The sequence below is a fragment of the Apteryx rowi genome, unplaced genomic scaffold (assembly GCF_003343035.1).
Source record: "Apteryx rowi isolate R43461 unplaced genomic scaffold, aptRow1 scaffold_109, whole genome shotgun sequence".
Taxonomy (NCBI): Eukaryota; Metazoa; Chordata; class Aves; order Apterygiformes; family Apterygidae; genus Apteryx; species Apteryx rowi.
In genome coordinates, this window is record NW_020447297.1 from 1,049,802 (window position 1) to 1,066,785 (window position 16,984).

At 38.4% G+C, this 16,984-nt stretch overlaps 1 protein-coding gene across 1 annotated transcript in view; it reads left to right on the forward strand.

The window, feature by feature from the left end:
* Window positions 1-14,095, forward strand: part of MINDY4 (MINDY lysine 48 deubiquitinase 4) — a 90,378-nt gene extending 76,283 nt beyond the window's left edge. The window contains exons 16-18 of the mRNA XM_026072554.1: window positions 2,538-2,718; window positions 8,111-8,183; window positions 13,252-14,095. Coding sequence (XP_025928339.1) covers window positions 2,538-2,718; window positions 8,111-8,183; window positions 13,252-13,300 — 303 coding nt within the window. The 3' untranslated portion in view covers window positions 13,301-14,095. The remainder of the gene's footprint in view (window positions 1-2,537; window positions 2,719-8,110; window positions 8,184-13,251) is intronic.
* Window positions 14,096-16,984: the final 2,889 nt, after the last annotated feature.

Genomic DNA, 16,984 nt, shown 5'->3' on the forward strand with positions numbered 1-16,984 from the left:
CACACATTTATGGGAAAAAAACATTTTTAAAAGATGACTGTCTGTTCCCCTTTGGATTTTATTTATATGAAAACTAAAATATGAATGTTTGTGAAACTGAATGTTATTATCCATTTCCCTCTAATTTGCCATCTTTTGTTGTATCTGTGTATTTCCCTTCTTGATAACTTCTTTTTAGAGTATTTTTGTAAGCTTTCACAACTTTTTTTCTGTATTTTCAAGCCAAGAATTTATGTAAAAGCAAAACTGTTGTATAAAAGGCTGTTTTAAATAGACATTAGCAAAGTAATGAGTCAGGGAACAGTTATCTAATTAGCTGGAGACTTGTTATCTAACATGAGAGGAAATTCTCCTTTGGGAAGATAATTGATTTTTTACTCATATAACACTTCAGGTATAAATACTGAATCTGAATAATAAAAAAAAATATATAATCCTTATTGCTGGGGACACCATTTAGACTTTTAGAGTACAACAGCGTATGTTTTGGCTTCTGCCTTTTACCTGTATATTGAATCACATTTGCACCTCTGTGCCCAAGATGAAGAATTAAGGGCAGTACTATATATGCTATATCTATGATATAACTCTAGAAAACCTGTATGAGAATTTGCCTGCTAAAAGCCTTTTTAGACATGTTTAATCAGGCCCAGAAACAGAAGAATAAAACAACTGCCAAATCATATCAGCAATCCACTTAAAAATAGGATCCTGTCTCTCATAGCCAATTAGAAAAGTACCAAAATGCTGCAAAATTGACAATTACAATGAAATTACCTGGTCATGAGGGCCCCACTAGCACCCATTTCATATCCTGAAGCATGATTTAAGTCATCTAGAGGTAAAGGGAAAGGTAGCAGTAGGCAGAGATGATTTCTGTGGATTATCTCACTTTCCATATTACTACGCAAAATTCTTTGGAAACTTACTGAGCCTCTGAACCAGCAGAGGTTCTTTGATCTGTATGTCTGTATTACAGAGACAGAAATTGCATTGAACATAAGGAAAAAACTTTTTTACTGTGAGGGTGACTGAGCACTGAAACAGGTTGCACAGAGAAGTGGTGAAGTTTCCATCCTTGAAGATATTCAAAAACTGTCTGGACAGGGTCCTGGGCAATGGACTCTAGGTGACCCTGCTTGAGCAGGGGGATTGGACTATATGATCTCTAAAGGTCCCTTCCAACCTCAACCGTTCTGTGATTATGTGAAATTGATCTTGCATTTCGTATATTTGTGTGATTGGCTTCCATTCCTTGTTTTGCAGATTAATAGCATACCAGCAGTGCAACAACTCTTGTGCAAAGAATACATAAAACTGAGGATGAATCAAAGGCTATTCACAGTAGTTATATCTGTTTAACAGTAAGCAAGATTAAGTACACAATAGAAGACAACAGTGGATCTTGGAAGGTCACTTGATTCTTAAAGGACTTCTGATGTTGACATTTATACAGCATCCAGCACAGCAGTGATTCCACCCACTGTAAGAATACAAAGAACAGCCATAGTCAGAATCATTCCACTGAAAGCAAAAAGCTGTATTTTTGTTTTTAATTTCCCTGAACAATTTATGGAAGATACTAAAACCAACAGTTCATTAGGGGAAAACGATTCTATTTTGAATTTAGAAGGTTCTTTCAATGACAAGAGTATAGCTTATGATAAATATCTTTTGTAGCTAAATATTAAAATCCCAGCTGGAAGAAATAAGGTTCCCCTGCTACATTAAACAATCTAATAGCTATTTTTTCTCTATTATTTAAAACTGAAGGGCTAAAATCATTAACTGGTACTGCTGATCTAAAGCAGCAGTATGCGACAGGAGGATGGTATCTATCTCAGAACACATTAGCGTGAGGGGAGGAAAATACTTGTAAGATACTCAGTGGATGCAGGAAACTGCCATGAATCATTTTATATCAGCATACATGAAATTTCAAAGCCATATATGCRCAACCCCAGGTATTTAAACATATATATTTCTGCCTTATAAAGTGTGTTCATTTGTGAGGAAAAAGTGACAAAAAAACCTTTTAGGAGATTTATTTTATATGCCATCCCATGCAGCATTTCAACTCTGAATTCCTGGGCAGTTCCTAGCTTCACTTTGAATTCCATGAGAAATCAATAGACAAGAGCTGAAACAAGCATATAACTAGTTTCAATTTTTTGCTGGACTTGCACCTTAAAGACTATGGGGTAAAGCAGCAGAAAAAAAACTGATTACATTATTGCTTTCTTGTAGTAGATGAAAATATTGTACCTATCTGGAATATGAAAATGCTTTACATATCTGTAAAAAGATTCTAAAATGAAAGGCCTGCTTATAACTTAAGGACGGATACTTGCTTTTAAAGTTCCCTGGTTTACCAGAATTATACTTGTCTGCTTCATCAGTGGTATATAATGAGCCTGCTTTAGTGTTTGTTGACCATAATAAATAACTGAAAAATACATTTACTGTTTTCCACAATTATCTCTTTTCTTGTATTATTTTCCCCAAAAAGTTGTTATTATTCTGTATCTTTCTTTTAGGTTGGTTGTTACTTGAAGACCCCTAAGTACCCAATTTGGTTGGTATGCAGTGAAAGCCACTTCAGTGTGCTTTTTTGTTTGGAAAAGAATTTATTGGGTGACTGGAAAACAGAACAGAGATTTGATCTATATTATTATGATGGCTTGGCCAACCAAGAAGAAGAGATACGGTTAACAATTGGTATGTACAACGTATTATTTGTGCATTTCATCTCTGGTGGTGTCAAGAGCACCACATCAGAAAGAATGGGATAATACAAAACTGAATAAGTTTATGACGTCTAAGATGTTAAAATATTGTTTTTGTGCCTGTTTCCTAATTTCCGTGACTAGTTTCAATAATTAATTTGAAATAAAATTTCACATAGAAATTTTGAGAATAAGGTCTTAAAAGTGTTAAAAGTGAACATGTACTACTTTACAAAGACTGCTAAATCTTTCAGTGACACTGATTTCCAAGGAAATCCTGTTCATACTCACAGGGCTATAAACCATATTTAACTACTCCCATTCTTCCACATTTCTCTAAATACTCATATCTTTCAAGATCTTTTCTACAGGCRGAAAGTATAAGACTTCTATTTCTCATTCCTACATCCATGCAGTGAAGGGAGCAGAAAGGGTGAGGAAGCAAGGAAACCTTTCCTCCAAAGCCAGCTGATACAGAAAATGATACTAATCTCCTAACGAAGACTAGTCCTTTCCCTGCTTGTGGGCACACCTGGAAACACAAGAGTGCACAAGATCTTCTGACTTGCAAAACTCATTCCTTCAGGAAACCATGTCAAATTGTGGAGCGCCTCTTACAGTAGTTAGGTTTTTTTCCAACTGGAAGACAGTTGGATAAGCACTATTTGGATGCTTAGAAAGATCCTCCTCATTTGCACATTAAGTTATTCTTGGCCCTTTAATTCCTATTTGCTAACGGTGCGTTCTTTAACTTTTGTTCCATTTCCTTCAATATATTTATACTGCCTAAACAAATTTCTTCTAAATTTTAAGAAGGCACTGTATTATAGTCTACTCTTTAAAAATAAGCGATCAGTATGTTTTGTTTGCACCCACATTCTCTTTCTTAGACAGAATTAGTTATAAATGGTTGTTGTACATTCTAATTAAGACCATGTGCCAAAAACTATTAGTATGATGGGAGTGCTGGAGGCCTTTAGCATCTCTCAAGATGTGGTAGTGAATGCAAGTCTTTATCCCTGTTATTTGTTCTCTTACTTTAATTTGAATCCATGTCATTCTATTGTAGTAATCACATTATTTTTTATCTCAGCAAATTAATCAACCTCCACAGGACGGTAGTTGCCAGCTGTTTGCCACATGGTCTGTTTCAGGTACAAGAAAATTTGCTAAAACAGATATTGTACAAAAACTCACTATATCTTTGCTTGGAGGCAACGTATTATAAATGTCAACATATCATCAATCAAATCAATCATAATTAACAGAAAAAAATACCTTTTTTTCATAGGCTCATAATTTTTTGAAACGTGCCTTTTAAGTTGAACTTTCCATAATTTATTTCTCAATTATATATTGTCAATGTGAGAAAAATAATCTCTTTGCTGGTTTTGTGCTTTGGAAGTAACTGCAGTCTCACTATTTTCTAATGACTCAAGAGAATCCCTAATTATTCACTGTGACTGTAAATAAAGAGGAAGATTTTCTTGAGGTAAGGGAATTCTTTGTAAGTGACACAGATAATACAATTCAGCATAGGACTAGAGACGTTGAGACACGTTTGTTCTATTCTGTTCTATCATGTAACATACAGTCCTGAACAGGGTTCCTCATCTATATTTTCCTCATTAATAAATGAGGAACATTTCCAAAATCCTGACTTACCAAGCAGTCTGAGATCCCGGGATAAAAAAGTAGTCAGAGCTTATATATGTTATTTCTTTACTATTCAACCTGTCATAGCATTTATTTCTCCTTAAGGATTAAACTTTCATTGAGAGGTAGACATCTTTTTGTTGTATAGCCTCTTCCAGGGATGTGTCCTAATAAATCTTCTGTTATCTGTGAAATTCTGCAAAAGGCTGTAAAATCCAAATAGTTTCATCATTCCAGGGAAAAGCTTTCCTAGTTCTGGCTGCAAAATAATCCTTTGTTAGGTCTGGAGAAAAACTGAAATTCCTTTACCTCTTAAAGGTTACACTGATGATATATCTAAACCATGCAGCACAGTACCAGGTGGAAATACTACGATGCTAAGTATTACTGGTATTTCCATAATAGAAATACCAACAAGCTACGATGATTAGGCAGCATTATACAGAGATGCTAGGTGAGGTCCCGGGTGCAGCACAGATACATCTCCACTGGTGCTGATTAGCATGGTTGTTTGCTTTTGRCTAGCATATGCAAGAAGGGGAATTCCTTAAAACTGAGATTTTATTAGGAAGGTTACAATCAAGGTCACTTTCCAGGAAATCTTAAAGAAATTATGCTGGGCAAGAAAGGAGGAAAAGCCAGAAGGTAAGAGCAAAATAATATTTTGAGAGGAGTAACATTTCCTCTTCTACATGGAATCAGCATCAAAACTATCCAGGACTGAGAATTTGCCCTGATTCTAATATTCATGATCATTTGCCAAAATGAAAAGAAATACAAAGTCCCTTTCTGGAAGTAGGCAACATCTGCTAATGAATTCTACATGCTGTTCCAAACAGACAAAGGTTCTTCAATCTTTTTTTTCATTTTGCTGGAAATTTCTGATAGGCAGAAGAAGGAAAACAAGCCAGTGTATCTAAATTAATCACCCTCTGCATTTTGCGCTTGTGCTTTTGTTGGCTGTTTAGAGACTTGCTGGAGATTCTGGGATTTTTGTTATAGGTCATACAGAGCACTTGTATGAAAGAATGTGTTGTGCTGCTTGGAGAAATACTACTCCTTTTTTCTAATATATACAATTAGTGCCTACCTATGTATTTTTATCTCATTGGCACATCCCTTGAATTTGGTATCCTTTCAAAAGTGTTTTCAAAAAGTGGTTGTATAATTGCTAAGAAAAAATATAACAGGATTTCTCAGAAGATTCTTCCAKACCCATAGGCATCATCCTCAGTCCCTTTGCCAATCCCACTGAARGTAGTGTAAGCAGTGAAATTGCAGATTTTCAGATGTTGGAGACAGCTACTAGGCTACCTGGTATATTGATTATAACAGTTTCCTTCAAAATAGCTTTGTCCCACACTTGAGATTGTTCCAGTGTGCAGAAGATTTCTGGAAAGGTGATTAATAAAATGTCACTTCCTAAGGTTTTGGTTTAAATTAGAATGTAAGTGAAGAAGCTGCATTGTATCTTACTCAGATTCTTCTTGCTGTTGGTGACTCCAGGATGGAACAGTGTTGCATTGATGCTCCTTGCTTCAAATGAGTTATGTGAAGCACTTTAACTCAGTTTGTCAATTAGTTAACTTAGGTAAACATTCCTTGCCTGCCTCCTTAAGATATAACTTTTGGTAATACTTTTTCATATTCCTTACTATGAAATACCTCCATTCAAAGTCTCCTACTTGGAAGAACTCAAGTCTAAAATTCACAAAGTTCAGCAGGTTGGTAATGACTATGAAAGGCAGCCATGCCAAATGCCTATTCTACTACCAGTGCTATGATCAGGACAGTGGCTGTTGCTTCTTACCATGAGAAGATCTGGAATGTCAGCATCAGGAATTCCCAGACAAATCCAAATACTATTGGAGACCTCTAAAAACTGTTATAAACTCTTCAATATTAGGATGGAATAGGCACTTTCAAACTTTCAGGGTTCCAGCATATCTCTAAGCTCCTGAGGTTCTGGAAGAAAACTGCCATTACTTTATGTACTTCTAAATTGTATCCATTTTTCATTACTCCAGCCCCCAAGATCATTCAGAGTTTTCTGCATGGGTGTTTATACTGACAAGATCAGCAGGCAAGGGAGAGTCAGGTCATCTCTGTGAGATGAGGAAGCCAGATATATCTGAGACTGGCATAAATAGTGTCTGGTTGCACTGCTAGTTTTTACCTTTCTGACTTGCAGAATACTGTGGCAGGCTGATCAACAGTTTCGTGAAGAACCATTAATGTTCCCTCTGAACCACAGGGCATGACACCACCTTTCCCCTGAGTTGAATTGTTTTTTATATGGTAAAATAACAAACGCCACAAACTCTTTCACACACATCTAGATATGGCAAATGCCTTTTCACTTATACCAATGATATTCAGCATATTAAGGAAACTCAAGTAAGGTACCTGTTGCATCCTTATGATCATAGACAAGACACATGGTACAATGTGGTTAGCTGCAGCTGTGGATATAGAAACAGTCACCTCCCATCCTGTCTAGATCAGTTTCACTGAATCAGGTCCGTATTCTACGCTCTGGTTCGGCATCCTTTGTAGCTCACAACCTGCCCACTGACTGGATGATGGACAGAAAAAATACAAAAAACAAAAAAGCTTGGTCTGCTGCAGTCTAAAATGTTTTACTCCAAAACAGGAAACAGCTGAGCAGACTGACATCCAAGCTAGTCTCAGGATGTTTTCTCCCTGGGAAGTTCAGCAACTACTTTCACTGTTGACAGATCCAGTTTCTGAAACACTGACCTCTCTGTTTTCCCCGGAACAATGCAAATGCCTTTCCGTCCCAAAGAAATGCTCAGAGCCTTTTACATCCAAAACGGCACCATCTTTTCTGGTCTGTGCACTGCTCTCCCAAAAGTCAAGGGACCATCTTCCCTTCCAGGGGAAGGGATCTTAACCTAGTTTGGACTGGACTTGGGGCTTCCTATTCAAGCCTAGGACTACAGTTGTCCTTAGCATGTAAATAAGAAAACTGCATTTTTAGTAATTATCACATTGGCTGCAAAATAAACACCTCATGAAAGTCCTCCAGCACATTTTTTCACCTTTTGGTCCATGTTTTCCTTGAGACCATGTTTATATTAGTAAAATAACTTGGGTCAGGACATGGGTCGGAACACTGTCCCATGATCATCCTTAGTGTTAAATAGTCAGCGCATTTCTGCAAAAGTTTTGGGCCCGAACCAACTAACTCTCCCAAAAAACTCCTGGGCACAATCTGGGGGTCATTCCCAATATAAAGTTTGCATTCATTCACCCTCTTTCAGGCTTTGGAGTGCCTTCACATGAGCAGGTTGTAGACCGTTAGCTAAGAGGATACAAGAGCTGACTAAAGCAGTGAATGCCATGACATGCACACTGCCCGCTCAAGTTGCTGGCTAAGGTCAGCTATAAAGTGCGTGCTATTTACAACGAGCTGTGCATGTGGTATCTGCTCAGAGCATTCCTGGCCCTGTCCATGCCCACGCTGTTCAGATGATGTGAATGAGAGTGTGGGCTGATATTCAAGTGCCAGGAGTGCTCACCTTGCAGAGCATTTCAATCTGAAGTGGGAATATGCCTGCTCTGGGCTAGGTGCTTTGCAGTGTGGGCGGCAGTGACTCTTGGTCTACTCTGTMACTTCCATGGTTGGGGTTCCTACAAGCCACTGCAATGCAGAGATGAATACAAGTATACCTCAGACACTAATCATATCTGTTATGTCTCTGCAGACACAACTCAGATGTGCACTGAAGCTAAAGACAATGATCTTACTCCTCCACTTGAGCACTGTATTAGGACAAAGTAAGTGAGAGCTAAAATTTTTAAAACAGGTATTTTCAGTTATTGATAAACATAATGTATATAAGGCTGGACTGTGGTAAAAAAGTAAATATTGCAACAGATAATCTTGTAAAATTAGTGGTTAATAATTAGAATAGGTATCAGTGGGCCAGACTGTGATAATATGTATTACACATTTTGTTTTATTATTGTAATTAACAACAAACTCTCTAAGATATTCAATTCACTTTTAGAGGCACCTTCATTACATTGCCAAAGCTGACTTAGTTAAAGTCAGTTTGAGAACTCAACTCGATTTCAACAGGTCAAAGTTTGGATACCCAATAGTGATTGGTTCCTGTTGTAGGGGTATAATGAGAAAAGGAGAAAAATTCTTCCATCTTTATCAGTCTTTTCTTAAAAGCTAGAATTGCACTGAGGGATGTGGGTACCATTCTCAGTGCATGAAGCCCCATGCTCGAAAGCTTCAGTTTGCTCAAACTGCCCATGTGTCCCTGAGCAGCAAAAAGCTTCTCAAGATCACAAAACACAGTATTTTTAATGTTTTGTTAGGCCATCGTTGATAGTTCTTAGGTCATAGTCTCTCCTTAAATACAAGGCCAGTTCCTGTGATGTTAAGATTTTCATGACCATTTTGAGGTCTATGTGATATTAAATGATGGACTTTAAGAAATTTATCCAAGTCATGCTGAAGTTAATGGGAACATTTTTCAGTTACTCTAGTGAGAGATGAAGGAAGCATAATGGGGGAATTTTGCTGGATTAAAAAATCAGCTTTATATCAACTTCAGCAGCAGGCCTTTGAAAGCTGCTATCTGCACATCTTTGGAGCAAGAAGTAAAAGCCTCATTGTGAAAGCCCGTAACGTTTGTTAAAACAGCAAGCCAAGCAGCTTCAGATTTCTCTTGTCATTTCCCTCATCTCCCTGCCACATTTTTTCCTGTTATAAAAAAAAATAAAAATACGAGAAACAACAAATGAGGGCATTGGCTGCCAAACACTGTGTTCATGCAGGGCTGCCATTATACAGTTACAGAAAAGTAGAAGAGGCATCCTGTAACATGACAACAGTGATATTAGTCCAGGCTCCCTGCACACATATATATTGTATTGGTTCCTCTGTTCCAGTGAAAGGTAAGCATGACTGTTTACAGATTAAGATAGATAGTATATAGTCTCAGAAACCCCACACAATGAGGTGAATAATGCATGCAGCTTAAAGTCGGTGTTAGAATGGTTTCCATTCCTGGCCTTGCATCAAAGCGAAGCACAGTTTTCGTAGCGGTGATGTTTGTTTATTTTAAATTATCTGCTTTAATCTTTTGGAGAAGTAAATTACCAGCAAATTCCAGTGTCAATTTATTTTGTTTGTACCGTTCTCAGGACTATCTGATTTACCCTGATCAGTCTGGCTTCTTGTCCGAGTCTCTTCAGTATTCTCCATTTTCTTTGAGCACATTTATTTGATCATGGCCTTGCTGTTAAAGTTTTTTCATATTACATTTTTCCTTCCTTTTTTTTTTTTAAGAATGTTTTCTTCCAACTGTAAGTCAGTATATACAGAAAAGTAAAAAGAAACCAAACTAACTCACCTGTTAACAAATTGGGAGGTACAAAAGTAATGTTTCATGTACAACCATGGAAAATACCCCTAATTTTTATTAAAACAAACAAACAAAAAGCAGCCATTACTCCTTTTGAACAAGCATTCATAATAAAATTCCTTACTAATCCTTTCTCACCAGCAAATGCCGGATAATTTCTCAGGGACTGTGCAGAATTTCACAGCCTGAACAGTCAGAACTGAGAAGTTTAACTGTAGGTTCCAAATTTTGATCAGGATTTTTCCTTTTCTTTCACATTACTGAGTTCTATTTTAATCCATGAAAAGCCTTACCCATTGTTTACCCTAATACCTGAACACCATCCCGTTGTGCATTGAGTTATATGCCTAACGTCTGTCTGGTGTTTGTTTTATCCTCTTCCAAAGAGAGAACTGCATCTGTAATAGAATGTTTCTATATTTAGGGCTTTTTCATTATTATTATTATTATTATTATTATTATAGGAGATGAGTTGTTTTGCTTCTTCAGGGAGGTGAGGCTCATGCTTTTAGTCCCTACACTGCAAAACATCAAATGAGAGAAATTTGAGTTTAAAGAAGCTAACACTTCAGGGGACTAGAACAACTAGTCTCTAGCAGGTATTGCTTGAACCTGCAGGCTCCCAGCCAAAGAGTCAGTGCAAGCACATGTCTTTTTACTATGGCTTTCAGCTCTAGACATCTGTGGAAGTAGTCAGATTCTGACCAAAAGATGTCTGGAATGTGCTTCCCTAGGTTGTTTGGGAGATGCCGTGCAGACTTCTTTATTCCATTCTCCCATGAAGAATACTCTTATATCTCAGTCACAATCCTTAGCCACTGTCTCCACTGGCGGAAATAACATCTGTTAGCCCTGCCGGAGGGGAATAAAACTTTGATCTGACTGTATAATCTGAATTCAGCAATGTATTTTATTAACCCTCTAGCATCAGCTTTCCTCTGTGGTAGCAGGGCTGTGTGATACACAGTACATCTGTTTTCCTTTGAAGTGAGACAAGTGGAGATTTGGTGGATTAGAGGAGAGGAACGCATGGGCAATTAAGCCTGAATTATTGGTATGCTCTATAACAATATCAAGTGATTACTACAAGAAATACTCTCTGAATGTTATTCCACACTGAGCATTCTTCAGGGCCTGAACCAGTTCCTCTTAGGTTCAATAGAAGTATTCCCATTAACGTCCGTGACCTTTGGATGTGGTTATAATTGAACCAGATGAGGCAAATATTGTTTTTTATTGCTAATCTGATAAATTATAATTGAATTAGCAGCAAGAATCTGGGTTCCATTTGAATTGCACTGTGGTAGGACAGTGTGGCAGAATGATCACAATGCATTGTCCTGACCATTTTGTTTCTATCCTTGCAGAAAACACTTGTTCAGCATTTGTGAGTGAGATCCCTGACTATTTGACACCTTCTCTGTGCCGATTCATTAGGTGAAAAAAGTTCTGAAGCCCTCTATGTACTGGCAAACAGCCAAAGGCTGCTTTTCATTCTATAAACAGCTCAAAAAAAAGAGTTGGAAAATAAATACAGAAGATCAGGCTTTTTATGAAAGTTACCTTGAGTCCTGTTTCAGAATCTGTTTCTCTGCTTAAGCTCCTTATTCAAAATCTGTTTTAGAAAAGGCCACTTCCTCACTTCATAGTGATCAGCAATATCTTAAGCCATACTAGCAAAAATGGTGTCGGCAGCAATGATACCATGTTGTTTTCACAGAGGACAGTGTGTCCACAGAGCAGATCTGATTCTGTGTCATTTAGCCTTTGCTGATGCAGGATCTCTCTCAAAGCTTTAATCATCCTGGTGAGATAGAAGATGGTGCCTTGGGAAGATTGTCTACAAAAATAAAGGATGGTTTGATAGCACTACCAGAAAAATCCGATGGAGATAGAATGTGGAGACTGTACTTCCCACTTGCATTTGGTTGTTCTGTGGGCAAAGTGATATTCTGAACCTCTGGCAGAGGTAACTTTCAGCACTAGAAAGTACCAGACTAAGCAGACTATGCCCAGCCAGGGCATGTTCTGTTTTTAGCTCAAGAAGTGAGGTATCACCGTTGTGTATTCCTACTAAGCTTAGGAATGAGGACAGTCTTTCTGCATTTTTTTCATGTGGTCAACAAAATCAAAAATGGAAAGAATATTCTGCAGAAAAAGTAAGGACAAATTTCACAACAGCCCACATTTTCCATATCAGTTTACTTGCGGTTTTGCTGTGCCTGCTTGTAGACTGAGAAAGATCCCTCAGGTAGTCACTTCCCTTAAGACCTTGAGTTGAATACTGTGTGGATTCAGCTTTTGGTTTTGTTTTTCACTTAATCAACCTGCTCAACAAAAGTACTGAGCTGTCATACCCCTGCTGACACATCCTGTCCTCGGTGACAGAAAGAATGTGGATTGCACTCTGGCAACTCACTGTTGTCCCCAACCCCTCACAAATGTCTTACTACTGTGCTCCTGAGCTCTGAGACAGATTTTCAAAACAGATCTAAATAGTCAACACTGGCAATGCTGTCGAGTTTAATTCTGAGAAGATCTGGAACATGAACTTGCAAATGCAAGAAATGCCATGGACCAGAGTGCCATTCATATAATGAATGACTCCGACTATACAGTGAATTGACTCACTTCAACCCAGCAAGGTCATTGGAGAGACTCATCATGGTTTCACTGGGTCTTGCATCACCTCGTCATCGTCCACCATGCCTTGAAGGCACATTTGGTAGCAAATGCAGGATAGATACTTTCTTCGCCCTAACAGTGTTGGTCACATTCCTGGAGCAGGCAGCTGAGCAGTAGCAAACAATAGAGAGCCAAGAATAGCAAAAAATGAAGGTTTTTATGCATGAGTATGGACTTATTTGGAAATATTGTCCTCAATATACATCTTCAGTGTTATTCTGAAGGTAGGATGATGAGACGAAAAACAAAACAATACCATAGAGAAAGCAAAACTGTGCCATTGAAGTGTGCCATTGAATATTTGAAAGGAACCAAAGACAGGAACAAGGATAGCTGCTAAATGAAGTCATCTGGTCTCGGGGTCTCAGAGCCACACAGCTCCTAATCAGAGGCCTGTCTGTATAGGAATGTGCAAATTGCCTAATAACAGCTAAGAGACTGAGCATTCTGGTTATATAGGGTTAATTCTCATAACCGTCTTGGGGATTCCCTACAGCCTCTGTAAAGCCAAGGTACCTGTTCTGAATCAGCTGCTGCTGAGGACTCTCTATTGCCTAGAAAAGACTAGAATAAGTTTAAGGAGACTGACTTCCCAGTTTGGGCACTAAAAATAGTGGGTGCAAGTACCTCCTTTCCCTTCCTTTCCCGTGGAGAAGATGTAAATAGTTACCCAAGTGAGTCCATCCAAAACTCTAAAGTAATTTGTTTGAGGGATGTTGGGTTACCACTCCAATAACATGATTAACTGACGAGTGTAAAATAATTGCTTTCATTTCTAGGTGGCACGGAGCCGTTATTGACTGGAATGGCACAGAACCAATCTTGTGACTGACCTGACCTGCACTTTATTTGTAAAGAAAAAAAGGAAACGACTGAATTAGCACATTCCTATTCCCACCAATCCAGGAAATAGGACAAGAGTTACGCAGTTTACGATGACGAAGAATGACATGGTTGTGTGCAGGCTGAGAGAGTTTCACCTCACGCTTCAGATATTTTGCTTATAATATAAACAGCATTTAAATAAACTCTTGGTCACTGCCTTTATCATACAGTTTCTGAGAGCAGATTGAGCTTCCACTGCCAAATCAAGCTTTCAGATGAAGCGGTAAAGTTGTCAGCATCCCCTTAAGGTCTGTTTCTGGATCCACTCTGTATCCTGCAATTGTTTCCAAAAATCTGATGAAAGGAGCTGCACTGAGATTTCTGTCACTTTCCTTGCCTTCTCAGTCCTGCCTAATTCTTCACCTAGAAAACTCCAGAATAAATACAAAATGTCATTCAAGAAATATATATTCACTTCTTTCCCTGATATTAGCAACTCTCATTTTGCACTGAAAGTATTGGTAGCCATATAGACTTTTCAGCTATAGCCGGACCTACACAAAGTTCTTGCAGTCTCATAAAAATTGCAGTAAGGCTTGTGGTTTTGTGTTATCAGAATAATAGTAAAACTGTGTTCCTTATACTGGGTGCAATTGTGCAGTGTGTTACGGTGCCTCACACTGGTGTAGCTTATTTTCCTTTCTGGATGAGAGAAAGCTATACCAGTGTCTTTAATTCTGTATCATTGTAACACTAGGGTTTATTTATACCAAACTACTGGATAAGATCTGTGGTGGTTTGCTTCTCCACAAATACAAGAAAACACAAAAGCTTTAGGTTTGACATTTAAAGGGTGATATCTGTGATAGATACCGTTCTTCATGATTAAATAAAGTGCATGTATGAAAACACTGTAATGTGAAGATGTATCTGGAGGTACCAAAACAACATGTTGTATACTGAAATAAAGTCTTTAAGTGACACGTTGCGGCAACACTTTACCAAAATGGGAATGGTTTACTCAACTAAAGATTGGAAAAAATACTTTGGAAAAAATGATTTCCTAGTGGAAAAGTTGCAAATAAATGGTGTGCCTGTAATTTATTCCTCTATCTTGAGAGTGAATATCTCATGAAAGTTTAATAAGGACTTTTGCTTTTTGATTTTTATCATCCATTCCTGACTCTGCTACAGCTGTATTATATGGCCTTTATGTCTGAGTTTAAGGGCATGTTTGTATCGTGGGCTCAAGACTGCCTTTTTAGATCAGATTCACTCATCATATAAACTGCAGACACCACAATTCCCCACTAAGAGATTGCATCAGGGTTCAGGGCAATTCAAGGTAATTGATGTTCAGAGTTCCTGCGAGTGGGAGATCACAAACATTGAAAGATCCCAGATGCAAAGCTCTCTCTTACGTGTCCTGAAAAATCACAGCTAAGGGTGGCTCAGCATGGTGTCAATCAATCCACCAACTTGTGATAAACCTTTCCTCCTCTTAAATTTTCTATCAACTGTAGCCCCTGCCTTGTTTCATGTCGCAAACAGAGTCTGATTTTCCCACCTACCTCACAGGCCAGCTTTAAGAAAAAATCAAAATATGCAGAATGTATTTGTCCCTGGACAGAAAATAGTATAGTGATAGAAATATGATGGAAAACTTTTGGGATCATGTGTAACACAAAAAATTCCTTCCTAGGTTTTCTAATCTAGTAAACCCGCACCAATTACTTTAAAGCACTGTTTTAAAGTAGGTCAATGTGGAGATAAACTTCCACTCCCTGCTGGAAGTGCAGCAAAGATAAGCGTTTCTGTGGGGAAGCGGGGAGCTGCCTTGTGACAGGCCTGAGTTTCATCCGAGTAAAATGTGAATGTCTACAGTGCAGATGTGTTCAGATGAGCTGTTTCTCTGGGCTTCCCCTATAGCTGGCGAGGAGAAACAGGCCACACTGAGTCATCAAGCCTTGTTTCGTCATTTACTTTAGGGTGAGAAGAGTTGTGCACCAGACTGCAGGGCTGTATGCTGAGCAGATCTCTACGACGTATAAAGGGAGCCCAAGGTGATTGCCTCGGATGAATTTCATTCATGAAGATGTGAGGGGTTTTCAAGGTAGAGGAAAGAGGTGAAAATTAGTGAATAGGGCTAGGAAATAGACTGTATTTTGTGGCTAGCCTCAGAGGACAAATACAGATGAGGGTAGGCCCTGAACTCTGAGCCTCTTTCTGAAATAGGCTGCAAAGAGTTTGAGGCTCCTTCATCGCAGGTTATGGGGAGTGTTTTGCTGGAACTTATGTCTCTATTATCACAGAATTTTGAACAGCCAGATCTTTCCTATCCGTTATCTGTAATTACGTCCGTATATATTCGTTCTGAAAAGTCTACTGTCTATCTGTCATCCGTTTAAGCTGAACACCTTCCAGATTCAGCTCTGGCTTCACTCACGAAGGCAGAAATAAATGCACATAGACCACGTCACCAAAGGACTACACGTGCAGGGTGATTCTCATGACCAAGTTGAAGCATGGAGAAGCTCAGCATTACTAAACTCTTTCCAGTATTTTCCTTCTCCAGGGCTCAGTCATAGTGTCCTTATTAGGCAAGAGAGATGGCTCTTGAGATTTACTAGGGAATCCTTCCATAAAGAGGAAGTGGGTAAATGAAATATTCATTTAGATCTAGTTCTGCAAAAAAAAAAAACCATCAGAGCATTCTCTCTGTCACTACCTGCATCAAGCAGGTATTGATATTTTTATTTCACGTAAAACACAAATGGTTATTTACCTTCACAGACCTTTTTTGAATCAAACAATCAGAGAAGGCCACAGTATGTTATATGGCAACGTAAGAACCTTTATAGGGATCTGTGCAGAATCATATCCTGTTCCAGCAGCTTGCATCTAGTTTTTTTAATTATGTCTTCCTTTTCATTGTTTCCCATTTTCTTTTTCATGAACGTGACTTCCTGAAGTTAACAAAGCAGCAACTGTTCGGTAATTGTGCATTAAAAGACACGGGGTAACTTTTGGTACTTGGGCTCTATATATGGCTTGATTTCATTCTCTTTCCTTCTGTGGTATATCAAATATACCCTCTGCTGAAAATTGACCCCTTAGCTGACAACAAACATGGCATATTGTATATGCAGATGAACAGTTAAGCAAACATGCTGTTATGGTAAGGTGTTGTATATGTCACCTTTGTGGGAAATGTATATTTAACTTTGTCTTGTACAGAATGTCCTGTATAAATAAAACATTCAAAGCAATGGTAATAGTAACATCCCAGATTCCTCCTCATTTTTTTTTTTAAATAATTCATTTGCTAGTGGATATTAATCAGAGATATTGGACTATAAATGTTTCACGGGCCTCATCAGTTCAGTGGAATAATAACGAAAAGTTAAGCTTCCTACTTCTCAGAGCGGAACCGTAGCATAGTGTTGGAGGTGGCTGAGGGGCAGTAGAAAGCCCATGCTGGGCTTGGTGGTGTTACACCTAAGCAGCTACGGGTGCTTATGCCAACTGGTCTGAGGCTAGCTTCAAATGTGAGGTACTATCTGGCCCCTGTAGACGTGCCCACCATGTTATGGTTGAAACCCACGCAGGTTGGTAGTGAATGAAAACTGCAAAGATCTCATTACCTTTGGTAGCTCAAGTGTGAGATGAGCTGCATCATCCTGATCA